The sequence below is a fragment of the Dreissena polymorpha genome, chromosome 7 (assembly GCF_020536995.1).
Source record: "Dreissena polymorpha isolate Duluth1 chromosome 7, UMN_Dpol_1.0, whole genome shotgun sequence".
Taxonomy (NCBI): Eukaryota; Metazoa; Mollusca; class Bivalvia; order Myida; family Dreissenidae; genus Dreissena; species Dreissena polymorpha.
The window spans coordinates 5,558,408-5,584,639 of record NC_068361.1 but is presented as its reverse complement, the minus strand read 5'-3'; the positions used below and the strand labels follow the sequence as shown (position 1 = coordinate 5,584,639).

General features: G+C 34.2%; 2 protein-coding genes and 1 long non-coding RNA gene across 4 annotated transcripts in view; 2 read left to right on the top strand and 1 right to left on the bottom strand.

Moving 5' to 3' along the window:
• LOC127838159 (uncharacterized) overlaps positions 1–26,232 on the top strand; it is a 63,840-nt gene that overhangs the window by 2,691 nt on the left and 34,917 nt on the right. The window contains exon 5 of the mRNA XM_052365737.1: positions 1–361. This exon is cut by the window's left edge and continues 90 nt beyond it. Within this exon, the coding sequence (XP_052221697.1) occupies positions 1–361 (361 nt within the window). The remainder of the gene's footprint in view (positions 362–26,232) is intronic.
• LOC127837767 (uncharacterized) lies at positions 368–4,215 on the top strand. Of its 2 annotated transcripts, none has more exons than XM_052365135.1 (6): positions 368–1,075; positions 1,334–1,568; positions 2,019–2,144; positions 2,457–2,499; positions 3,625–4,020; positions 4,160–4,215. In XM_052365135.1, exons 1-5 carry the CDS (start codon positions 932–934, stop codon positions 3,683–3,685), a joined length of 609 nt encoding a protein of 202 aa, XP_052221095.1. In that variant the 5' UTR covers positions 368–931; the 3' UTR covers positions 3,686–4,020; positions 4,160–4,215. The 2 variants fall into 2 exon arrangements, with proteins under 2 accessions (XP_052221095.1, XP_052221096.1); XM_052365136.1 differs by having other exon boundaries at positions 2,457–3,659; positions 3,981–4,020.
• LOC127837770 (uncharacterized) lies at positions 8,673–13,565 on the bottom strand. Its single transcript, XR_008029461.1, has 2 exons — positions 13,227–13,565; positions 8,673–9,277 (listed from the first exon to the last, which is right to left on the bottom strand). It is a non-coding gene; the product is annotated as an uncharacterized LOC127837770 (long non-coding RNA).

The window sequence follows — 26,232 nt, the reverse complement described above, 5'->3', positions numbered from 1 at the left end:
AGTCGTGAAGCAAAGGACGGTTTGTTACCGATATGATAACGCACCACCTGAGCACTGTACACATCGTGGCAGAAGATGCTTACAAGAACCATTAGAAATACCTAATCGGATATCGAGAATTGGACTTACAAAACTATATTTCGGTGGTTGGACCGACCCTGTTCTAAGCAGAGGACTAACTAATACAGCATCATCTATTGAAAGTTTCGAGATAATTGTAAATGAAGTGACTACTTCGAAAGGAATTCTGAAAGTGGATTATGCTAAAGATATTTTTTCTGCAAGAGTTAACGTCAGTACGAATCATTTTCAACTGAATTTAACAGCAGATTCACCAAGGCTTTATTGCATAACACTTGAGGTGAAAGATGTTGCAGACAACGTGCGCCAAACAAGAAGATTTATATTATACGACAATACCAGCTTTATTGAAGCCCAAAACGAAAGGTCCTTTAGATTTGATTCAGCATCGCAAGCCACAAATTTTACCTGGCAGACAAACCACAACAGTATTTGCCTGAGCTGGAAGGAGTATTTCGTTAACAAATTCTATCTCAAAAACAAACTTCTAAATTCAATCGAGCCACACCCATCGGTTCCAATTACCGGTGGATATGAGCAAATAACCGGCCCTCTGCCAGTAAGCGGTACGCCGAACGTGCATGGAATAATACAATATAATATTTCTTGGAAAGTCAGGAACGGAGATTTTGGACCAGAACATATCGTACCTAACTTTCAGAGTCAGAATTTCTGTATTGGACTGAATGTGAGCGATGGACAAGCATACGTCTTTAACGTTCGCCCAATTGATATTGTCAACAACACTTTCAACGAGTCCAGAATTGTTTATATTGACAGAACACCGCCTTACGTCAGTAACGTAACTTTGACATTAGACAATTATAAAATCAACTATTTAAAATCTGTCATGGATGCAGCAAAGCTGGTCGTCAAGTTAAATGCATTCGATCCTCATAGTGGCTTGCAGGAAGTTCGATGGGTTTTAGAAACAGAAAAGACATCAAGCCTTCATGATAGTGTATCAATAAGATATACAGGAAGTGCGGACATTGTAAATATTAATATTTGCATTAAAAAAAAAATGTTAGTTAATTTTATCAGATTTCAAAAAGAATGCCAATCACTAGACGAATGCTTCATGTACACACTATACATTTCAATTTGATTAAAAAATAAAATAATATACAGTTTTACAATTTCACACGGCCCAGATGTATGTAAACGCATTTTGCATTGGAAGGAAACGTCTTTAAAAATACCTTTCAGGTCATATGTTTTCGCAATTCTATTCATGTAAATATATTTTAAGGTGCCGTGTCTTCAAAGCTCTGATGTCTGCTACTGCCCTGCAATAGGAGGATGTGAATCCGTAAACGTCTCTTTACCACTAACCAGTCTTGCTGCGTCAGGCATTCATATAGGCCAATTCACAGGAAACTACTCACTGACTATACAAGCAATCAACAAAGCTTTGTTAGCGACTTCAGAAACTTTAACAATATCAGTAGACACAACGATTCTAAAGGAAGGATATATGAATACAAGTAAGTAGGTAAATAGTCTTATTCGACTCCACATTGGTTCCATATGTAAAAGAAATCAATGCAGCTATAGGATCGATCGAGATTCCAAGGGATTTCGTGGGAAGTCGTATCGTTACTGTTGTTGCCTATAATGGAGCTCTTTCGGTCTCAATTCCAGTTTGTTCGGATGTTATTATTGGATTGAATTACTTGGAAAGTCAAACAGGTGCATTTGGCTATGCTTTGTGGACATGTTACTCTTTATGTTCCTATGGATATAAGCTGTATTTTAAGAAACACATAGTTTTTTATTACGACGTAAAGTTAATGTTCCCAAAGGATGAAGCTGACGTTATTATAACAACAATCTACTAACGACTATGAATATTTTTTTATTATTTTTTATGTGCAAATAGAAAGTACATCTCAATTTTAGAAACGAATCATTCTCGGTTAACGTCAAACTTTCAGATGACTCGATGACGGGGTCCCCAACAATAACCATAGCGATCGCATCCTCTCTTTGTGGCTTAGCTGTACTTGGTGCTATTGCTATAACTGTTGTCATCTTTATCCGAAGAAAACGGGCAAGGGAAGGTAAAACCTTCATATTTTTTTAACAATGTATGAGGTCAAGTTAAGGTTTGAAGTTATACAAAGACACAACTAAATACTCGTAGTAATTCCGAAAAACATCGGTATCGAAATGTAGAACATGATTACATTGCTCGTACTTGAGCTTGAAGAACATTTTCCATTTTGAAACTTCATGAATTTTATGAAAACTATAGTTCGGAAAGAAACCAATGATCAATATATACCGTGTACGACTATATATTAAACACATTGTCAATGATGCTAAAACCGGCAAGCTTATCAAAATCTAAGTTCAATGTTTACGTGTTGCAGAGTCAGATGACCGCGACTCTGAACAACGGTCAGTTGTATATCAGTAAGTTTTTTTCAAGATATAAGCTGTGCCCTGGTAAAAAGGGGGTTTATTGCATGTGCGTAAAGTGTCGTTCCAGATTAGGCTGTGCAGTCGGCACAGGCTTATCAGGTACGACACTTTCCGCCTAAGCTAGACGTTTGCCAAGAAAAACTTTCTTAAAACGAAAAATATCATAAGGGCGGAATGTGTCGTCCCTGAAGTGGCGGACTTCAAAGGCTGATTTGGGACGACACTTTACGCACATGCATTAAACCCATAGCACGGCCCATATCAAGATTACTTGTTCCTGCTTTTGTTAATTTTAGAAGTAATATATGAATCATTCACATATAAACAAAGTGACAAACCGCTTGCAACAATAAGACGTTTAATACGACTTGATGCATGCCATAATTGCCATTTAAAGTTTGTGAATGCCGTCCAAACCACACACTTACTAAGAGGGTCGGAATGGACGCATACATAGTTTTGAATGTGTGGAGAGAACAGGAATACGCTTTTTTAAACTTAAAACTTGATTGATATCAGTGTAATAAAGTGTAGATAAGCAGGACGTGTCTTAAATGCCTATTGACCAACACGTTCTTAGGTAATTTGCTCTTCAACGCAGGTACGCTGAAGGTAGAAGCGGAAACTGCACTAAGTTTGTAGAGTGAAAACTTCCATATGTTTTAAGCAATGCAATCGAAACTTAAACATGTTCATACTCACGAAGAGCAGATTTCCAGCTATACACTTTTTTCTTTGTTTATAAAGGCCTATATAAAATGTTAAAATTGTATAAATAAGACTAATTCTACATTGTTCATCCATTTAAATTTAAACTTCGAAAATTCCATTTACATGAAGTGTAGATAGTCAAGACATAGTTTCAACGCGCAGAGATTCTCTTAAATGGCTTCTATGACTGTTGAAATGCGTTGCGGTTGAAGTGTCATGTTTTTAATCAAGTACTTTAAACAAAGGAAGTTTCTACTAGCCTCATAGCATTGCAATAAAAAGGAACAGCTCTCATCTTGTTTATTTAACTTGTAATTTATTCACAATACTTATATTGGCAAACATACATTGTATTCAATAATATTTGAAAAATATTGACGCCATTCGATGTTTTATATAATATAGTGGTGTGATGAGCCAATCATTTGGTCAACATGAAGGTAAGTTAAACGTTTACCGTAAATAAAAGCTTACTGTACATAAATACGAATACAGAACAACTGTTGTCACATTTATACATTATAAATACCTAGCCGTTTTTAAAAGTATTTCATTTTCCTCATTTGAAAAGCACTAAAAACGTGTATTACCATTATTGTGTGTACCTGTGTCGTAACTATTTGCCTTTGTTGTTTCATTTCTTAACAGCATCCTTAATGTGCTGCAATATGGTGGCATTAGTAGTGTTTTCTTCTCGTTTGGAAAATCAATGAGCCTTAGCCCAGACTTACTAGTATATCTTGACGGTTTTTAATTTTAAGGAGATGAACACGTTTATGAAAAGTGTGACACAAATGGCGCGTGAGTAAACTTAAAACCCATAGAAAATAATTGCATCGAATTGAAAATATATTTATTTATTTTCGACATTATAAAAATGTTATCGTTACCTTGTTTACGCGTTTTACCAAATGATGTCTTTAATTATCCGTATTTTCAGTTCAAATCCGGTTTCATACGAAATGGACCAAACAACACCGCATGCAGAAATGTCGTGTGAGTTGCATTTAAATTTAAATTTAGCAGTATTTTAGCACTTTATATTTCACTTTGGAGGAAAGACATGAATACAAATACAAACCCATGTAAAATAAAATATTTGTTCAAACAAAATATATCTAGTATCAATGTTTAAATCACTGTTTATTACAAAATACGCATAACAGTAATAAATAAGTGATTTTTATTCCCCGCCATAGGCGGAGGGATATTGTTTTGGCGTTGTCCGTCCGTCTTTCCGTCCGTCTTTCCGTTCGTCCGTCCGTCCGGAGCCATATCTTGGAAGTGCTTTGGCGGATTTCATTGAAACTTGGTATGAGTATGTATATGGATAAGAGGATGATGCACGCCAAATGGCATTGTACAACTTCTGTTAAAAACAGAGTTATGACCCTTTGTATCTTGAAAAAAATGCTTTTTTGAGTGTCAAATATAAGACTTTTGTGTCCAGAAGCATATTGGCGGGGGATATCAATTCAACGAATTTGCTTGTTTCTCTATAAAGTAGAACAATTATTTCTCTATGTCTAGAGTTTCTATCTGAAATTCCATATTTTCCTATAATATTTCTGTATTATTTGTTATATATTTTCAGATCCTACTACGTAAGTATAAAGAACAATACAATAGTAAACATCTTTTACCGACGATCTCGTAGAATGTACCCTTACACTTATCAATACGCAAATAAAATAAATACCTTTCAGAGCAGAAGCAACCTCTTCCACTGTTTCCAGTCACAAAACCAGTATTACATATTTCGAGTACGTGTGCTCAATGTGTACAATAGAAGACCAGAGGAACATAATAAAATTCTTTAAAATTACAAAGATAAAAGAGACATTATTTCATAAAACACTAATCTACGAATCTAATAATTTTTTGTACATTTGGTTGATGTTTTTCCTAATATAGATAATACTATCTATAAAATCCTATGGGTTTTGTAGCAATACCAGTAACCGCACCAGACGGAATGCAGATACTGATAATACAGGTGAACAATATATATTGGGCCGCGTCGTGACAAAACCTGCCTACAACCAGATGGGCCCGCTATACTTCCTGTCATTGAGTCCAGCAAGACAGGCCTATTGATATACGTCTGTCCGACCGTACGTTCGACCCGCGTTCCAGGACTCCATATGCCCAGGATCAGACGCAGATGTGTCTTTTCCGAGGGCACAAGGGCTGCCACCAAGTACACCAACAACACGTTAACGAGTTGCCTGGTGCATTCAAACAAACGGCCCTTTTTAGAGCCACCCATTTTGCTAACGAAAGAGTTGTCTAATTAAAATAAAATTAAAATTGGCTAATATTAGTCCATAGTAATAATAATTGAACTTGAACTTAATTGAATTTTAACTTTATATCCTATACCTTTTTCGTTCCTTCCTTGCTACGCAAAAGTATTTTATTTAATTTTGATAACATAATGAATAGAACACAATTGTTAACCTATGTAATGGTCCGTATAATAAATAATAAATCAACATGTTAGTATTTTGTTTTAACAAAACCATAATTCAAATACAGCGCGTGACATTTTCTTTATTCGTAGCAAATGACTTCAACGTCAAACATAAAATGGGGCATTACATGACGTCACGAATATGCCCATGACTTTGGCGTGTCTTGGCCGATTTGATTTTTTTTTACCATTGAACTCCAAAGTAAAATCTCTATAACAATCAGCTTTAAACTGAAAATGTGAAAACTTGTCATTTAGGCATTTTTTTTTCACGACGCGGCCCAAATTTCATTTGAAATTAAAAGGAAAACTATCAATTTAAATCAAGAATTGTACTTCCGGCATTTCAATGCTCGTAATGAGATAATTACAAAGTGATACCTTATAATCTGAATACAGACAGACAGACAGACAGAATGTTTTATTGACGTAAACTTTACATTTTTTTGTCATTTACAAAAAAGTTATACAAAGCATTATGTCAACTCGAGTACCAATAAGAATATTTAAATATTATATTGATCGCGTAAAGATTATATACAAACAAACATGAATTTAATTAATAAGTTATACACAATAAAGATTTGTTTTACAAATATTCATAAGATACAAAAATTAGTTTTCGTGTTTTGCTAGATTAACATATGCAGATGATGAAAACAATAATTCTGTTATTAACTTTCATAAAAATATTGGAGGATGAAAACCATAAACATAGTGCAATTATTTAAACTTTATACAAGACAAGTTGATGCAAAACAAAATGAAGAAAACTGAGTGAGTTAATATTTTAACAACTTTGTTCAAGATAAGTAAAATTGGAACATGCGTTAAGGCTTAACGTGAATTATTTGAAATATACTAAGCTGTGCCACATAAATAATTTAAAAACAAAAAGTAATTGTACAAAAATTGACTTTTGTGTTACAATTTTCAAAATATGCAACAATAATATTTAAGTTGTGCTAGGATAACATATACAGATTATGAATAAGGTGAATGTACTAAGGAACTTGTACAGACGAATGTGGAGGATGAACATAGAACGGTAATTGAAAAATAAAAAGACGAGTTTATTTACCCAACTACTAGATGAAGGGAAATTAATTAGTTGATATTTGAATATCCAGGGTTAGTAAGCTAGGTGGGGCTGCATTAAGGCTCTACATATGAACTTGCTCAGGTTCCTTACGTGTTTTGTTTGAAGTACCCATCAATTCAACAAATTTAAACCTACATGTACCTGGTCTTTTATAATAGTAGGCATTGATTAGTTCTTATCTCAGTGAATTGAAGGCTGGGCATATCATGATAAAATGGTACTCGTCTTCAATATCTCTGACTTTACATTTTGCGCATAATCGCTGAGATCTCTCTATATTGTTATGTCTACCTGTTTCGATTGCTTATTTGAGTGACGATAATCGTAATTTGGAAACAAATATTCGCAATTTGTTTGGCAAATAATCAAGATATGGTTCAAACTCAAAGGTGCGTTTAAATAATGTGTATGTCATTAATGAGTTGCTAGTATTAATTGAATTGTACTAGGATTGCTTAAAAACGTCTATAACAGTTGACTTAGCTACAATATGGAAGGTATCGAGATTGACAGAAGAGGGATTTCCCATACGAATGAAAATCCATAGGTATCCAATAACTTCTTCACATTTATAACCCAATTACCTTTACATAATGTCATACTTTTGAAATGTTCATACAGTTTTGATATGATTATGTTATTTGAATGGATACGTTTACACCAGTATTTTATTATACGAACGTTTCTGTTAATGTAAAGTGGATACCTTCCTAGTTCCCCATATACTCCCAAGCTGCTGCTAGATGCTTTGATACCTAGGAGCCTTTTACAAAATTGTAGATGTATGCGCTCTATTTCGATGAATTTATCAAACCCAATATCTCGCAACCGTAATTTAAGGTCGCACCCACGAATGCGTCAAAAAGTTGAAAAGCTATACTAGGTTTGATATCAAGGTTTTTTTAATTAATCATTAAACATTTAGAGCTTTAAGCCCTTTCCCAGAAAGAGGTTCAGCGGTGAGTAAAAACGAACCCGTGTAATTTTAAACTGTTCCTAAGTAATTGAAGTCGTCAACTTTATCTATCTTTTCACATTTAAATGACCATTTTTTTTCATCGTTAAAAGTCGGTCCTCTTTTTCTAAATACCATTACCTTAGTTTTGCTGATATTAACTTCTAGACCCCAAAGATCGCAATATTCACTAAGGTTGTTAATACTTTGTTGAAGGTCAGTTACAGACTTGCCGAATATTACCATATCCTTAGAAAAAAGCATAAGTATAAATATCAAGTCATCATATGAAAGTCCAGAATTGACGTCTTTTTCTAAAAACAGTTCAAGGTAATGAATTACACTTTTTTACACTGCATTTAACTTGATGATACATGTCTTTGAAGAGCGTTTATAATTTACCGTTAATACCTGCGTTGTAAAGCTTATATCATAGTCCATTTAAATAGACCGAATCAAATGCACGTATCATATCGATAAAACAACAGTACAAACGTCCGTTAGAATTCACGACATTTTGAATAATATCATTAATTATGTTTTATATTCCATTACATTTTATGACAAACATAAATTATTTATCATCTAACCGTTTAGAATAAAAACAAACACATTTGTTTAGGTGTCATGACAAGCAGGGTATTTTATTTCTTGAAACACACGCACGGAGTGGGTGTTTGTATCTGACAGGGCTTTCTACACATAAATGCAAGAAACAAATCTTCTGACGATCGTATGTGTTCAATGAGCAACAGAAATCGACCCCAATGGCACCGCTCAGTTGAAAAGTCTCGAGACGTCAGTAAACGTTGCGACATCCTTCTCATATATTTAAGAACTGAAACGATACTAAATCCATTCTGTAGAACACGTCGTTATACGTATCATTAAACATGCTCCTGCGTTACATGTAAATAATTGAATATTTTTAATACCCATCAGACGTCAAGCCTAAACTCAAAATCATACAATTGCACAATTTAACTACACAATTCAAAATCACAAGCCCAAACAAGGACGCCACGGCCCTAACAACCGCCCGTCCGCCGCCGATGCCCAAAGCGCACCGAGGACGCCCCCTATGCCCATCCACAACGCCTATTTGCGAAAAGTACATAAAGTGAAGCATTAGTTTTGATAAAACAGCTGCGATAATTACAAGATTTATTCATTACCATCAATTAAGAGAAGTGCACATGACTTCACGTACACCCCAAACAATAATCGGTGGTAACGAACGATTCAGGTGTAACCGCGAGCGGGATACGCAACCCTACTGCTCATTTTTCATTTTTCGTTTAATGGCAGGGGGACGTATGAGGACCCATGGCTCAAGACCGGTGTCTAGGTGCCTTCATCACCTCCTGAAACCTCTAATTTTAGAGAAATCTACAAATAATCAGCTGTTACTATATCGTAAACGTTAAGTATTCTTTTTAGAAAACTATGTAAATCCCATGGTAAAATGTCCGGAACCAATGCCCCTTTCTATCTCAAGTCAGTCATCCGTCTGCTCTCATAAAACTCACTGAAACACATAAAACATAATATTAACATCAACACACAAACAGAGCATAAATAAATAAAACGATTTAAATCAAGTCTTCGCTCTACCCTGCTTGCCTGTCGAATTACTAAACCTACAAATCTGTGCACGAGGAAATCTTGATTTCCGCACCATTGGACATATATCACCTTCAAAAACCTGTATAACCAGTATATTCATTCACACAACGATAATAAATACATTTATGTTTTATATTCCATTACATTTTATTTATCATCTAACCGTTTAGAATAAAAACAAACACATTTGTTTAGGTGTCATGACAAGCAGGGTATTTTATCGACAGAAAAAGAACGGGGCAAAAAAAAAACGCACAACTAACAACATACAACACCAAGTACCATATATATTTACAAATCCAAACGAGAAGAAACAATTGTTTGTGTTTCATCCGAATCTCTCACGCAGTGATCCTAAGCGCCAACAGTCTTCCACTGCCCATGCTTTTTTAACACTATCAGATACACCGCTATTTGCAACAGCAGTTGCTTCCCCTGACCGAAATTAATGCAACCCGTAAACATTAGGTTTAAGTCAAATTTCACTAAAGATGTGGTGCAAAATATCTAATTGTCTACTGTAACTCATCTGCTTTGAGCCAACTAAAATGTATTTATTCATTTTCTTACCATTTGTTATGTTTCTAAACGAAACATATATTGCAATATCTAGAATAGTTTCAACCAAGATACATTTTTTCAAGTAGAAGACAGGGCATAAAACTGCAATTGTTTTACAAAATGTCAAAACCTGTTCGCCCTTGCACAATTGAACCATTTTACTATTGAAAATAATAATTATAGCACAATTCTCAAAAATCTTGTATCGCATCCTTTCAATTCAAAGTCCCCAAACCGCCAAACCCCCCCCCCCCCAAAAAAAAAAAACGCACCAAACACACCGTTACACATCTCACATCAAAGAATCAAAGCCTCTACACATCCGCTTTAGTCACTAAGCACCTCCGAACCAGCGGCCCAGAATTGGCCCTTTTCAATCCATCATCAGAAAACACAACCAGACCAGAATTACAACGACCACACGATCCCACAACCCCATGAGCCCACGAAATGCCACACACAATCGCGTCTACCCCAGAGGCAGACAGACATGAAACACACACACCAACATTTTAAATTGACTTTCTGTAACAAAACCGTTTCCCTTGCTTTCTTTTTTGCAAGTATTTTCCATTTTGAAATAAATATTACCCTTGCTATCTTTTTTGCAAGTATTATACTTTTAAAACTATTATTTTTAACCCTTGCTTTCTTTTTTGCAAGTACTGTTTTTGCTTTCTTTTTTGCAAATATTCCATACCTCGTGTACTGTACACGACTTCGTAAGCACCAGGTGCAAACGGACATACACCAACATGGTTTCTATACATACTTAATGGCTATACACAAACAACATCCATTTAATCATTTCTACACATATAAACACGTGAAAAATCCCAACTATACCATAAGTATAGCAAAACAGTCAAACCATTCATATCACCGATTCACATATAAACGACATATAGTATAGTTAAATTCGAATAGCAAGAACATTTCTTGAAAAAGGTCTTGAACTGAAACAGAGTGGTTATTACTCATACAAATAGTTTGCCCTTTGTCAAACACAATAATATCATTCTCAAAGTGCATTTGTACATTACCAGCCTCAAATAAGAATGGCCAAAAAACGTACCAAACACACCGTTACACATCTCACATCAAAGAATCAAAGCCTCTACACATCCGCTTTAGTCACTAAGCACCTCCGAACCAGCGGCCCAGAATTGGCCCTTTTCAATCCATCATCAGAAAACACAACCAGACCAGAATTACAACGACCACACGATCCCACAACCCCATGAGCCCACGAAATGCCACACACAATCGCGTCTACCCCAGAGGCAGACAGACATGAAACACACACACCAACATTTTAAATTGACTTTCTGTAACAAAACCGTTTCCCTTGCTTTCTTGTTTGCAAGTATTTTCCAATTTGAAATAAATATTACCCTTGCTATCTTTTTTGCAAGTATTATACTTTTAAAACTATTATTTTTAACCCTTGCTTTCTTTTTTGCAAGTACTGTTTTTGCTTTCTTTTTTGCAAATATTCCATTCCTCGTGTACTGTACACGACTTCGTAAGCACCAGGTGCAAACGGACATACACCAACATGGTTTCTATACATACTTAATGGCTATACAAAAACAACATCCATTTAATCATTACTACACATATAAACACGTGAAAAATCCCAACTATACCATAAGTATAGCAAAACAGTCAAACCATTCATATCACCGATTCACATATAAACGACATATAGTATAGTTAAATTCGAATAGCAAGAACATTTCTTGAAAAAGGTCTTGAACTGAAACAGAGTGGTTATTACTCATACAAATAGTTTGCCCTTTGTCAAACACAATAATATCATTCTCAAAGTACATTTGTACATTACCAGCCTCAAATAAGAATGGCCAAAATGCTGCACTAGGCCATCTGTGTAGCACCAAAACGCCATATGCGTTGCATTCTAGAAAGTGCAAAATTGTTTTTCCTACGAGATAAATAGGGGCATCAACCAACTCAAATCGGCACCCCAAAACTGTGTAAAGCAATCTGCTTCTGTTTCAAAATCAAAGAATTTTGAGTTATATCTTTAAGTATTTCCATTTTTAACAGTAGCCAAGCGATCAATCAAAATCGGACCCGAGCTACCATTTAAATACTCAAAGAAATCTCGTGAGATTTACCATTCATCTGAATTGCTCATTTTACTTATACTGGCAATGGAGTTTAATTCTCTTGGAATTCATTGTATTTCTAGTCCTATATTCATCTTCAAACACATACTAAAATGCTTAGTGCTAGATCATGTTACTCAATTTTAGAACTTCCTACCTTTACCAACTTTACACGTGATTCAGAGTCAGAAAACCTCTTAACAGCCCCCCACCCTTAAAAAATCCCATAGGCACGTAAAACTAGAACTACTCCATTAAGTATTCTATAAGTAGAACTTGTATTGCAATCGTCATTTGACCATATATCGTGAAAAATAAAACCTGACATATCAAAAATATAAGCCCCACCGGCAAACCCACTTGCATCACTGTAAACTTTTAAAACTTCGACACATGTAGTTTTACTAAAATGTCTTGATTGTATGCCATCTATGCGACCTAACCAAAATCTAAATTCGGAAATAAATAAGCTATCTGGTTCAAGGGCTATAACTCTATGCATTGACGGTCTAGAAACGATTTCATAATAAAGATATCTAATCTTTACCTAGCCAGACTACCAATAACAGGCATCATTGAAACAATTTTCCCCGTACATCTAGCTAAATCCCTTGCCAAAACCATTGGCATGGAAGAAAATACCTTTAAAAGAGTATTTTTAAAATCAGTTATTCTTCTATCGAGAATTTCAAAAGAAAACATTTGGCTATCCCAGATTAATCCTACCCATTCTAGCCTCTGAACTGGTACTTATATTGACTTGTCCTCATTGATCACAAATCCAGCTTCCGGCTTCATTCACGGCTACACTTGATTGACTAACAACATGAGGGGTGTCCTTTAATTCTTCAATACAGCCAGTATTTTACATATCCTGCACCGACTCGTTAATATCTGCTAATCTATCTGCTTTAAAGCTGATTGGTTATTTACAGATACACATTTTTCAGGTAATTATAAGAATGGTAATGCGTAAGCGCCGACAATACAGTCAATTATATCAGGATTGGCACCAATGATTTTCCGAAAAAAGGACATGCCTCTTTAAACTACAATTTACAAGAGAAAAACGTGAGAAATGATACTTTTCTTCACAATGTGCGTATTATATGTAAACCAAACACGTCAAACAATTCTCCTCTATCCCCGAGGGCCTACCTTCTTGACCGCTACCACGTGGTCGCTACGTGTGTCCATTTACTGTGCCAGCCCTGTCCCCGCCGGCGAGACGATCTCTCCTCTCATCCTGACTGTCCATATTAATAAATTACCAACGCCAATAAGACACAAAAATAAATCAAATTTCACAATGAAATGTGGTTGAGAAAATAAATAAAACGATTTAAATCAAGTCTTCGCTCTATCCTGCTTGCCTGTCGAATGACTAAACCTACAAATCTGTGCACGAGGAAATCTTGATTTCCGCACCATTGGACATATATCACCTTCAAAAACCTGTATAACCAGTTTATTCATTCACACAACGATAATAAATACATGTACAAATAGCGTCAGTAGTCGAACGGCCCTTTCGGAAGCCGAATTGTGCGTCGCTTTAAATGTTATTATTTTCAATCCAGTTATTTGTACGACTGTTTAGAATGCTCGTAAAAAGTTTGGACATGCAGCTTATCAGAGTTATCCCCCTATAATTACGCACATCGTCATGGTCATTCTTTTTAAAGACAGGCACAATTAACCCCTTGGACCATTCTGGAGGAAAATGAATACAAAATCGAACCACTTTTCCGTTGTTTTACAAGTAACCGATAGCTTGTTAAATGACCTAAGTATGTGCTATATTACTATAGTTTATCATCTCTGTATTTATCTTTCAGATACTGAAAGGCTGCAGCATAACGAAAATGCGTACCAAGGTCGTTAGAATACCCTATTATTTTTTAAAGGCTTAGTAAATGCTACTGACACAAATTTTGAGACATTTTCATAATGGGCATAATTGTTTTAGATGCACTTTGAAAATTCATAATATAATTGAACTGCCTGAAATGTGCGTGTTTAAAGTTCAATAATATATATTATGAGACCACAGTGTAACACAGATTTAAACTGTCATTCCCTATGCAATACACATTTCAAATGGTATTTTATTCTTGCTTGAATAACGTCAAAGTAGTAATGTGTTTGTTGTTTAAAAAATATCTTGATGTGTTTATGTAATCGTTTCAATAAATGATCATCTGGTTCCTTATTCGTCAACAGTTTTACAGACTTTAGACACAGGAATAAAAGCAATGTTAACGTGTTCTTATGCATAAGTACACTTAAAGATATGTATATAAACTTGAAACGTGTAAAAGAAATATGTGTTAGTTATAAATGATTTATTGGAAAGTACCTTTTTGGCGAACACCATCTGATGTCTACTTTATAAAAAACAAATTATTGGGAACTCACAAAAACAGTTTGGTAAAATTTAGCGTCGTGATAACATTGATTTAATTTTCTATGTATATATGAGACTTTAAAAAATTGAAATGTCTCAACAACAAAAATTGACAAATTATTTAAAATTGTATGCTTTATATCAGGTCCCGTATGTGTTTAAAAAAAATCCGTTGGAACGATATGGCTTGTGATAAATTATCTCCATGCATAAACTTGATGAGACACAAAGACGCAATTTTGGGCGTGGTTGATTTGTTTTCAATACAGTATCATTAGGTACTTTGTTAAAATAAGCTTTGAAGCATACTGCTATATTAAACAGTATATTGCACACGCATAGAAGTAATCAGGGATATTACATATTTCAAAACCTTTATTTTAATCTCACAAGAGGATTATGCATATACAAAGCTCATAAACTTACGCTAGGTTTAGATCGGGGTTTACTATTACCAGCATATTCCACAAGTCGATATATCTTAACTATTAGCATGTATAAGTTGAACTTCTTCCCATTAAAATCTTATTAATTAAGACTGCAGGTTCTTCTTATTTAAAACACTTATTGATCCTAGTACACAGCTTTCATTTAGTTAAATGTTTTATTTAGCCTGCAAAAACGATTAGTCACAAAACCATACTTACACAAACCTTACTTTTCGTGTCCTAATATGCAACAAAGGACTCTTAGGGCCTATGATTATTCTTTTCCCAATAAAGCAATATGCGTACGCCTTGCTAAATTTTCTCCCAACATGGCGTTCGGCACAAGAAATACATCTGTTTGAGAATTGTATCATTCCGACTGTGTGGCAGTCTTGTAAATCCATTATTTGAACAATATTTTCACAAAATCTACCCAAAAGAACTAGTCTTAAATAGATCGTGTATATCCAATACAGACGCTGCATATTTAGACTTACATTTAACTATTAATAATAATTTGATCAAAACGAGTTTATACGACAAACGGGACGATTTTAACTTTGAAATTGTGAATTTTCCGTTTCTAGATGGCAACATCCCTAAAGGACCTTCCTATGGTATTTACATTTCGCAGTTGGTACGTTATGCCAGAGCATGTTCGTGTATTAAAGATTTTAATGATCGTAATCTAATACATTTGTATTAACTAAAAAATTGCTAAAACAAGGCTTTTTGTATCATAACCTAAGAAATAAATTTGCTAGATTTTACTCTAAGTATGGTGATTTAATTTCAAAATATAATGTTTCTTAAAAATGGCATTTAAATAATGGAATCTCCCATCCATCATTTTACGGAGATGTTTTGAAGCGTGTCCGAAAATTAAAATATGTTAAACCAAATGTTCATATTAAACTTTTCAATTTAATTAACTTGTTTTTATCAAAAGGATACGATGCTTATGTACTTAAAAACACGTGTTTGATGGTTTTCGATTCACTATATCTTTCTTCCCTTAAAATTTGGAATCATTAGTGATATTATAGGCATTTTTCACTGTTGAATAAAATTGTGTCATTTGTCGTATGAACAAATCTGCATGAATACTACATTATAGGCATTTTTCACTGTTGAATAAAATTGTGTCATTGTGTCGTATGAACAAATCTGCATGTAAACTACATTTGGACTCAAATCGTACATAAAATCATTTCTGTCTTCCGTTGTCAAAACACCTATATACTGTTTGATTCCAATAATGTCGCTTTAATGGAATTACCATTTGTATTCATTTGCTTCTTAATATTAAATCACGTAAATTGTTTTATTAGTAGCACAGCCCCATTAATAATTTTATTTAGGACTGCCCTTGGAATTTGTTCACGTCATTATGTCATTATGGATTTTTGTGACGTCATACGACCGACTTTCCCAGTTGTAATCTACATGCATAGGTCATTGGGTTTATAACGTTCCATTTTATTTATATTTTCTCTCTGATAGGCGTTTTTTGTTTGATTTAATTATTTTTAATTTGTTTAGCAGTCACATAAACAACCAAGCTATGTAATATGGAATTTTTACACCCATTATTGCTGCTTCTTCCTGTATTTGCGCGATGATTATCTGAGATATTAACTCTATGATTCTACATTCTCAAATCTTTTCTATAAAGAAGGAATGTAGTTGACAATTGTTAATAGTTTTATTTGATCGTTCGTCAAAAAGTTGTAATTCTGTTACTCTTGTATCTTCAATGCAATTGAGTAATTAAATAGTAATTAAATTGATGCGTTTTAATTCCCTTTTATTACTGTTTAATTTGAGTTACAATGCTATGACGTTAAATTTTATTTACACTTAAATGTATTATGAATATTGCTGGGCCAAGTGTGAGGTTGAGCGCTCTATAACCAGGTTTAAACCCCCAATGCTTTGCATTGACCGTTCCAAGGCGGTGACCCCAGCTTTATTCATATTTTGTGTTTATGTTGGTTTGTATTGTGCTGTATTGTGCTGTTTTGTACTGTTTGGGCAATCGGTCACTTGCCTTAAATAAAGGACCAACTAATTGTTTTTAATGAAAATGCAATACTGCTCCAGCAGCTGGAGTTTCACTTCTTTATATTGTTACAATTAGCAACAGTTTTACATTTAAAAAACGGTCAACAAAAACACCTGAATTAAAATCCTAAGTTCATTATAATTTTAACAAACATATTTGTCTTGATTTGCACCATTTCTTAAAATTGAGTCAAATAACATGAAAATAACACCATCACCGATACAATTGCGTTTAGATATGTCTGCTTCAACTTCGACACAAAAGGGCCGCAACTCGATCGAGTAAATGTTGGAAGTGGCACGTGTTGTTACCCTTTACTAAGCATTACATTTGCAAGAATACATTTTGTCCACAGATTTGACAGGTTGAGTAAACATAAAAAATAATAACTAGGAAAGTATAATCATTATTTCCCTTTGACTAAATTGTGATTGTATAAAACGTCAGAGTTAATTGATCTTATCTTGATGATGTAAGTACAGATTATCTTCACTTGAAGTTGAATGCGTTTTCGACTTATTTATTTATTTATAAATAAACAGTACTAAACAGTTATCCGTGTCAAGCTCTTTTTAAGCAAGCTACTGCATTTCAACGTTTATCACATGATTTATCACGTTCAAAGTCTCAAGACAACAGAACATTTAATAGCTTATCATTGTTGAAGTTAATTACTGTTGTCTTTGATGAGCATTGTGTCGTATTTGTTAAAACACTTGATAAATGTATTTATGTAAAACAAGTTAACTTTATGATAATATACATTTATGATACTCGTTGGTTTTGTCATTTCACTTTGACTCGGAAACATTTGGAAATATGTATTTTCATTATAAATAGGGCATACAAATGGATAAGATATTGAAAACAACAATTTTTCATTATAACAACGTCTTATACAGTGCTTTTTTACATTTAAAAGGGGATAAACTGGATGTCAAAACAATCTTAAACTGTGGAAATTATCGATCCCTTTTACTGTAAGTTTGAATTGCCTATACTGAATTATTGTTTTAAAATATCCTATATTTCCTTTTTTATTCGCAGCGAAACATAAAATGAACGATTTATAATATCAGATTTTATGCATTTATTAGATCAACGCATGTGTGTAAAGTGTGTTTTATTTAAAATATGCAGGGTAACTAACTGTTAAATAAATTGAACGTTTTGGGCACCTGGGCCTTGCAGGAAATTTTAAGATTCCAATCCCTGTCTCACTCGTCCGCGCACCCCACACATGCATCTAGAATGTCAGCTTCTTTGTATGCGTGTATTTCTTGTTTTGAATCCACGAACGTTAGCCCAACAAGAACGAAAAACATTATATACATCTTGTTTAATATGTTTTCTAATGATTTTATTTCTGCAGCATCGCGGGTGTTTACGCGTCAAAACGGATGGACATGTTCGGTTTAGAACCGCATACTTTAACCCTATAATTTAGCATTGAAATGTATCATGCTTATCGACACTATTATGATTCTTTTTACGTTGTTGAACCAGAACCTGGTGCCGTTAGAGCAGATCTAAGAACGCTTCCAAAGATCAATGGTGAAAGTAAATGAGCCGTGCTCTGTGAAAAAAGGGGGTTTAATGCATGTTCATAATGTGTCGTCCCAGATTAGCCTGTGCACTCCACACAGGCTAATCAGGGATGATACTTTCCACCTAAACAAGATGTTTACTAAGGAGAGAATCTATGCAAACAAAAATATCATGAACGCGGAAAGTGTCCGCACAGGCTAATCAGGGACGACACTTTACGAACATGCATTAAACCCCCTTTTCACTGAGCACGGCCGAAATATAAACATATTGAGGAGATTTATCATAAAGAAATAAAGCTTAATTCGAATGGATATGCATATTGTACATTTATAGGAAGGTTTACATGTCGAACAACGTAGTTGTCTTTTTTGTAATCAAGAGCTTATCTTGAGGATGAAAGTAATGTCTTATTTGATCACCCTTTGAATGACGACCAAACATATGTCCTCTGTGAAAACTATTTTCTTATTTATCCAAACTTCTTTAGATTATCTGTAAATTATAAATTAAAAGTCATTCTCTTTAATAGTGACATGACAAGAATCATTGCCAAAATAATCGTTTACATTTTATAGAGAATACAGTGTATTGATTAATTGAAAATATATACTATCTTTTGCAGGAGGCGATGCCGTGAATGCCGCTGTCTAGTGCTTTGAGACTACAGTGTCAGCAAGAATGTCCGGCAGTGTGTTCCCGTCTGTTCACTATGAAACACACAGCTGCCGAAGCTTCCGTTGTTTCACGAGATGTGCGCGCCGCGGCCCAGTCGTGAACAGCTCTGATATGAGGGTGAACGACTCGAAATCGCGCAAATTCTTGATACCGTGAGACGCGTACTGACTATCGCCTTGTGTGATATTGGCGGATCGAATTTTTTCTACACGTTTCTTTGTCAGTCTAGGAGGAATAAGATCGAATTCGCAATTCAGTTAAGATAGTTCAAAAGGTTATAATTTTCCATAAGTGCGCATATGTTTGGTATGAACCCTTTCAAAGGCAAAGGCATTTATACATGGCAGTTTTACGGATATTTTGCAACAGAATTGTGCGAACTGCCATTAAATAAACATTTATAAAACATACATTTACTCTATTACATCAATTTCATAGTTCTTTAATACATTATAGTGTGTTTTGATATGTTTAGCTCCTCTGCCTAAAATAACTGCAAAAAATCTTACTTATATCTACATCTATAGTATACTGCTGACACTCGTTAACGATTATTATTAGAAGGCGCGTTGTCTGGAAACAGTGTTAGAATATGTGTTATGTGCAGATTAAATCAGTAGGTGAAGATAGGATAAAACAAAGCTTATATACAAGGATAGAAAAAACACACAGTTTTTATTTAGAATTTGAAAGTTGTAAGAAGCTGCTCAGCAAAGATGTTTAAGCTGGCGCTTGATTGGATTGAGATAGGTAAGCTGTTCCATAGACTATTGCTCCTAGTAAAGAAAGAATTTGCATGATAGTTTTTCCTAGAATGAGGTATCAGAAAGTTAAGGTTTCTGGTTGGTATTAGATAATTATGGTCAACATGTACCAGGTTGTGGTGGATCTTGAAGATGAATGTGACTTCGCTTAGTTTGCGTCGTTGTTCAATGGTTTGCCAGTTCAGGGAAGCTATCATGTTGGACACACTGCTGGTGTAGTTTAATCTTGATAGATGTATCTGGCAGCTGACCGTTGAACATGTTCTACCTTATAGATAAGGTACTGTTGCCAGGGATCCCAAATTGTTGAGCAGTATTCTAATTGAGGTCTTACATAGGTTGTGTATGCTCTTTCTTTTACTGCTTTGTTTTTGGTTTGTATAGTGCGTTTTATGAATCTTTGGGAGTTTTTAGCTTTTGAGGTGATGTTGTTGATGTGTTTGGTCCATGCTAGATCGTTTGTAATCGTTACGCATATATATTTTGCGGCGTCAGTTGTTTTGAGGTCAATACCGTGAAGTTTATATTGGTGGAGTATGGGCTTCCGTTTGCGAGTAATCCTATGTACTTCGCACCTGTCCGGGTTGAACTGCATGGACCAATCTGACGCCCATTTTTCGATGCGAATGAGGTCATTTTGGAGTGTTTGAGCGTCATTGGAAGATTTTATTGTAAGATATATGCGTATAACATTTGGAAATATTTAAGACCGAATTTACTAGTATCTTGATAAAATAACAACAAAGTAATAATTTAGGCTGATGATGGCTCTGAAGTAATCGGAATCGCTGCATTAATCCGAGTACGTATTTTATGTTCATATAAAACTTAAATAATATACATAAGCACAAAGCGCTTGTAAAAATTATCAATCACATGTCATTCTTTATTACTATTATTATTAGTGGTAGTATCATATAAAATATCGGCGGAATAAAATGTACAGGGTATTCATGTTCTTATATTAAGAATAAACGAACTGTTAAAAATGCTTAATCTTTTCGGAAATTAATTGTTGAACTGTTTAACACATAAAACAGTATAAATAAATATCTGCTGAAAATATTTACAATTTTTAAGAGAAAAATAATACCTTCGCATGAACAATTTCTGTATTTGATTATTTACATTTTTAACGCTCGCTTTGACGATTAGGTCGGGCATATTTCCGTAGATTAAGATACACAGACACAGAAAGCTTATACAAAATTCATAGAAAGCGAAATTTAAACAATTTTTTTTTTAATTAAAAAAAATCAGTTTCTAAATGGTTCGAAAGTTTCTATCTTTAGTCATTTTTGAAATATATATTTCGAAAAGTATTCGTTTATTTGTAAAACCCAAGGCTAATATTTTACAGATTTAAAAGTATTTAAAATGTCTATACCTTTACATTTAAAACGCGATTTATGACGGATAAGACGGATTTCAAACATGTGTAATACATCATCAAAATAAACAAAATCAACAACAAAAGAATCAGTCCGCAATTTACGTGTTTCCTTCTTTACTCATCGCATAGCTTGAAGTTAGCCTTACGAGATGCTCCATTAGTACGTACTAATTACTGCAGAAATGGATGTCAATTTCTGATTTGCAGACGACATGAATAATGAAAGAAACGCTATAGCCGCAAAATGCTTAATGTGAATTTCCTTCAGTCTGTCAAATTTTAAGACTTACTTAGTTATTAAGTATTTTTCTCTATCATCTGACTCACTGACTCACGCGTTTGCATTTCATGCCCCCCTTTTAGTCACCAACGTTTCAAACAAGTAAATTAACCTCAAACACTTCAATAGTGTCCTCTGTATCATGCTCAATTTACGACACCCGAAAACCAGTCTAGTTGCCTGACTGGTGGCCTAAAGTTTCGTTTGAAAGTTGACAGACAAGCGATCGTGTATTGAAACCCGTCAAAATAATAACGACTGTTGTTGCCGTTATGAGGCATACTCAAAAGATGCGTTATAAAGTTCAGTGTTGTGATATTACAGCGTTAAAAAAAAACACAAATACAACTTTGTATATTGCATTTTTAAAGACAAAACAATCCACTTTTTACATTTCAGCACACTAATTTTCCCCAGCAAATGAGCATAGACTACCTGCCCCAGAAACATAAAAAAATCGCCGTCCGAACGGTTTTATTTGTATATTACATGTATTTACATGTTTGAAAGACAAACTCAATCAAAAGAATCAAATGCACAGTTCGTTGATATGTCTTGATATAAATTCCCTGCTTTCTTTAAGTGTTGGCCAGTTTTTCTTCATGTAATAAAATTCGCTATTTGGATCAAATCAAGTTGATACCAAATCAAATCAAGTTGTTCCCAATTTGAACTGATACCAGCACCATTCCCAAAGTTCTGAGGAAAAATACTGGTTTTTGGTTTTAATGTTATATAATTATGTCTCATTCTGCATAAAAAATTAAACATAACTCATGTGATCATGTTTGAAATTGTTGAAGCAGTCTGTGGCTCTAAGAAGCCTTCGGAGATCGCATTTTAATTGGTAACGAAAAGGGATATATAAATTACAAGGTATAGATCAATATTAATTTCATGACTGTGGTTCATTTCATCATATATTTGCAGCCGGAAGATGATTGAATAAAATTGTGCTGCTATTTTGATTATATTGTATTCACTGTTACTAAATTAATTAATTAATTAACATATGTGATGACGTTTACAGGGAACAACAGGAGCAGAATGTAACAATGAGACCTTCTTACGAGCGCAGTGAGCGAATGGGTCGTCCTCGTTTCCATATCCCTAAGGAACACGCTTTATTATTTGTCCAATTCAGTTCATTAAGGTGCGTGTTTTTTTATCTTGTGGGAATGAACCAGCATAAGTCATGTCATGTAGTTGTAGGTACGTGTAATATTTGTTTGTTTTATCTGTGGTTGAGCTATAAAAAGAACCCTTGCAGGGCTTTTTTTCAGCTGATTTTATAGCCGTTGTTCGTTTTTTCAATTCCAGTATAAGATTCCAAATGGATAGGCTGTGTTTTAACAATAATAAGATTTTCAGCGTAGAAGAGTACTGATAGGTTGAAATAACCATTTTTTATTCATATCATTCTTTTTCAAAACAATGTACCAAAAAAATATTAATTTTAATAATATTTTCACAATTAAGGGTGAATCGACATTTGAATTCCAAATTTCAAGGGTATGTTTCAAAAGTGGTGAAAAAAGCGCTGCTTTCGGTAACAGACATATTCTTGAAACTTGAAATGTTCAATTAATAATATCTGGACTGGCATTGAAAAGTGTGTTTTAAACTATGGCTGCCATTATGTTTGGCAGCTTCTATGGCAATAGATATTTGTTTGTGAACTTAATAAGTTTAATTTTTAGCTCACCTAAGCATTAAAGTGCTTATGGTGAGCTTATGTGATATGTATGTGTCCATCGCGCGTCATCTTTCATTGGTGATTAGTCGTCAACACTCTAGAAGTCTTATTTGAAGCCCAATCTTCATGCAACTTTCTCCAAATGATTGCTTGAAGGATAAGCAAGGCATTTATTCACCACTTTGGGAACATGACCTTTACCTTTGAAATGGGGAATGCAAGCGTCGATTTACCCTAGATTGGGAAAAGATTATTCAAAATAATTAATCCCTTTGTCAGTTGTTATGCGCTCCAATTAGTTTATTGGTAAATTCAACATACCAGCCCTTTTTCTACACTGAAAATCTCGTTATTTCTTTCCTTTTACAATTGAAATCATCAATTGGATGTTTTGTCCTCAATTTGGGAAAACTATATGTCTTGGCATTGGGAATATGGTTTTAATCTGTTGAAAAAACATGGCAGCCTGGGGATGGTGAGCATTCTTTTTCTATATTAGAAATGATTCATTCTTTCTGTCTGTTGTAATATTATTCAATTTGATTTTCATGGAGACAGAATCATCAGCAATGTAACCTGATTCCGAATTGTACATGTAGTTTGAAGGCTAAATGTGCTTGGACTTTTATTGATTACAATTCTGTTAAGAGTCCTATTCTATGTAAAGTTTAAATAGAGTTACACAATGACATTGGACATCTAAGTTGCGTTTATCTTTTCACTATTAATTTGGTTGTTTAAAAAGTTGATTGGTAAAAAGTTTTGCAAGCCAAAGAGGTGTGTAATCATTTTTAAATGACATACTAGTTTTCTGAAAGCAGCCTAATAATACATAAAATGAAAGAAAAGAAAAAAATGCTCACAGAATTTGGTCAAACCATTTTTTCCTTAATACTTCCGGTGAGATTGAAAATAGTTCCAGTCAATTGAAACACATTGCTTCCAGCTGGTTAGGGCATTTTGCTCAGTATCATATTGTTAAAATGGCATGTGAACACACAGGCACTTTTTGTCTCCAATCATTGAGTTCAAAGGTGTTCTAGGTGGTAAAAAAACATGGTTATCGGGTGGTTGGGTAATTTGCTATATATGACTATAGTAAATAGTTTGAAACAACGTTATCCTTGACTTAAAGTTTGTCTTGGCATGTATGGTAACTGTTTTAAATATTTGCAAAAGAGTTATCTTTGTTTATTTTCATCTCATGCTCCCAGGTGGGTGACCCTGTTCATTTTGGTCCTCTCGTTCCCCAATTATTTGTCAACATTAAAAAATTTAAATGGTTCAAATGACAGATTGGTGAATATTTATTTGAGGATTCATTGGTTCATTTTAAAATGGTTTCATTTTGTTGTACAATTTCTCTGGGATGGTCAGGATTTATATAAAGTGCTGAATTAAAATTGGTTTGCTTACATGTCTTGTAGGTTAATATAATAACAACCAGCATAATATAAATTATTCTGAATTATATCATGATAGATGAACAGTTCATGCATTTTGATTATTTTTTTGCATTTTCCAGAGAATATCGTCTGGGTCGGCAACATCTTTATACCACTATATCTAACGAGGAATTAGACATGCGTGTTCGCAGATTGACACATGGCAATTCACTTCTTGGCCAACGGAATATGCAGGGATTGCTTGCATCTAAAGGACTGGTGGTGCAGCGCAGCAGAGTTGCAGAACCCCTTACGATTCAGCGACGATCATACAGCGTGCCTGGACCAAATGCATTGTGGCACATTAATGGCAACCACAAATTTAAATGTTACATTTTTGGCAAATTTGAAATTAAATTCGCTTTTTATGCATATAGGAGACATATAGTTCTTCAACCGTCTGTGGGTCATTAAGACTATCCACAATCTTCAGCCAATCAGTCCAATTAACTATTGACACCAAACTTAGAAATTTCCAATATCAATATTTCATGCACAGTTTACCCAACAATACTTACCTACATAAATGCCACCTCGTTCCGTCAACATTATGCGATTTTTGTTATATGTACTCATAAACGAATATCCACGTATTCTTGGATTGTCACGTTATCCAAAAATTTTGGATGGATATCAAACACTTTATTGACAACAAATTAGAAAGGCTAGAAAACATTGAACTAAATATTGCAAAAATATCATTCTGTAATTTCACCATAGCTGACTCCAAAAATGCACACGCTATAAACTCTGTAATATTATTGGCTCAATACTGTATCTGTAAATGCAAACAAGAAAAAGCAACACCGCAAATCGATGCATTTGTGTCTTTTTAATAAAAAAAATAAACTCGAGGAATTAATAGCGACCACACAAAATAAATTACATATATTTTATACTCACTGGGCGCTTTTTATAATCAATTAGTACACGTACCCTAAATAAACCCTTTGAATATACTTTGTAACATAGGTACACCTACCCTAAAGCAACATACACTTTTCTTTTTCTTATTTTTGGTTGTTGTGTTTCTATCCATATAATTATGTAACTTTGTAATTCTATTCCATGTTGTTGAACCTTAAAACATATGTATTCACACCAACCATAGTCTTCCTTGATGCTTTATACCATAATTATATCGAGAAAAATGTGAAACAAATACACTAAATATTATGTATTTCTTACATTATATGTTTTGCAAAATATATTGTGTTATGAATATATATCGATGTAAATAAAAAAAATGGAATAACAAAAAAAAGACTATCCACAATTGTGTGTCCAGATCATATCCTTGATATAAATGAATGGATTTTGAAATAACTTAACACAAATGTGTAGCAAAGTGAGGCTAAGTGTCGCTTGCTGGACCCAAGTCCCTAGCTTAAAGGTCATGGTCACAGACTCTTAAGGACATGTTTAATGATTGTGTTTTAATAGGTGTATCTGGTTCATAT

Bases quoted from the DNA above. Each gene is read 5' to 3' on its own strand.
- LOC127837767 (XM_052365135.1), top strand. From the start codon at position 932: ATGGATGCAGCAAAGCTGGTCGTCAAGTTAAATGCATTCGATCCTCAT. The intron at 1,076-1,333 runs GTAAATATTAAT...ATATATTTTAAG, and splicing joins ATACAGGAAGTGCGGACATT to GTGCCGTGTCTTCAAAGCTC. The intron at 2,145-2,456 runs GTAAAACCTTCA...TACGTGTTGCAG, and splicing joins AAGAAAACGGGCAAGGGAAG to AGTCAGATGACCGCGACTCT.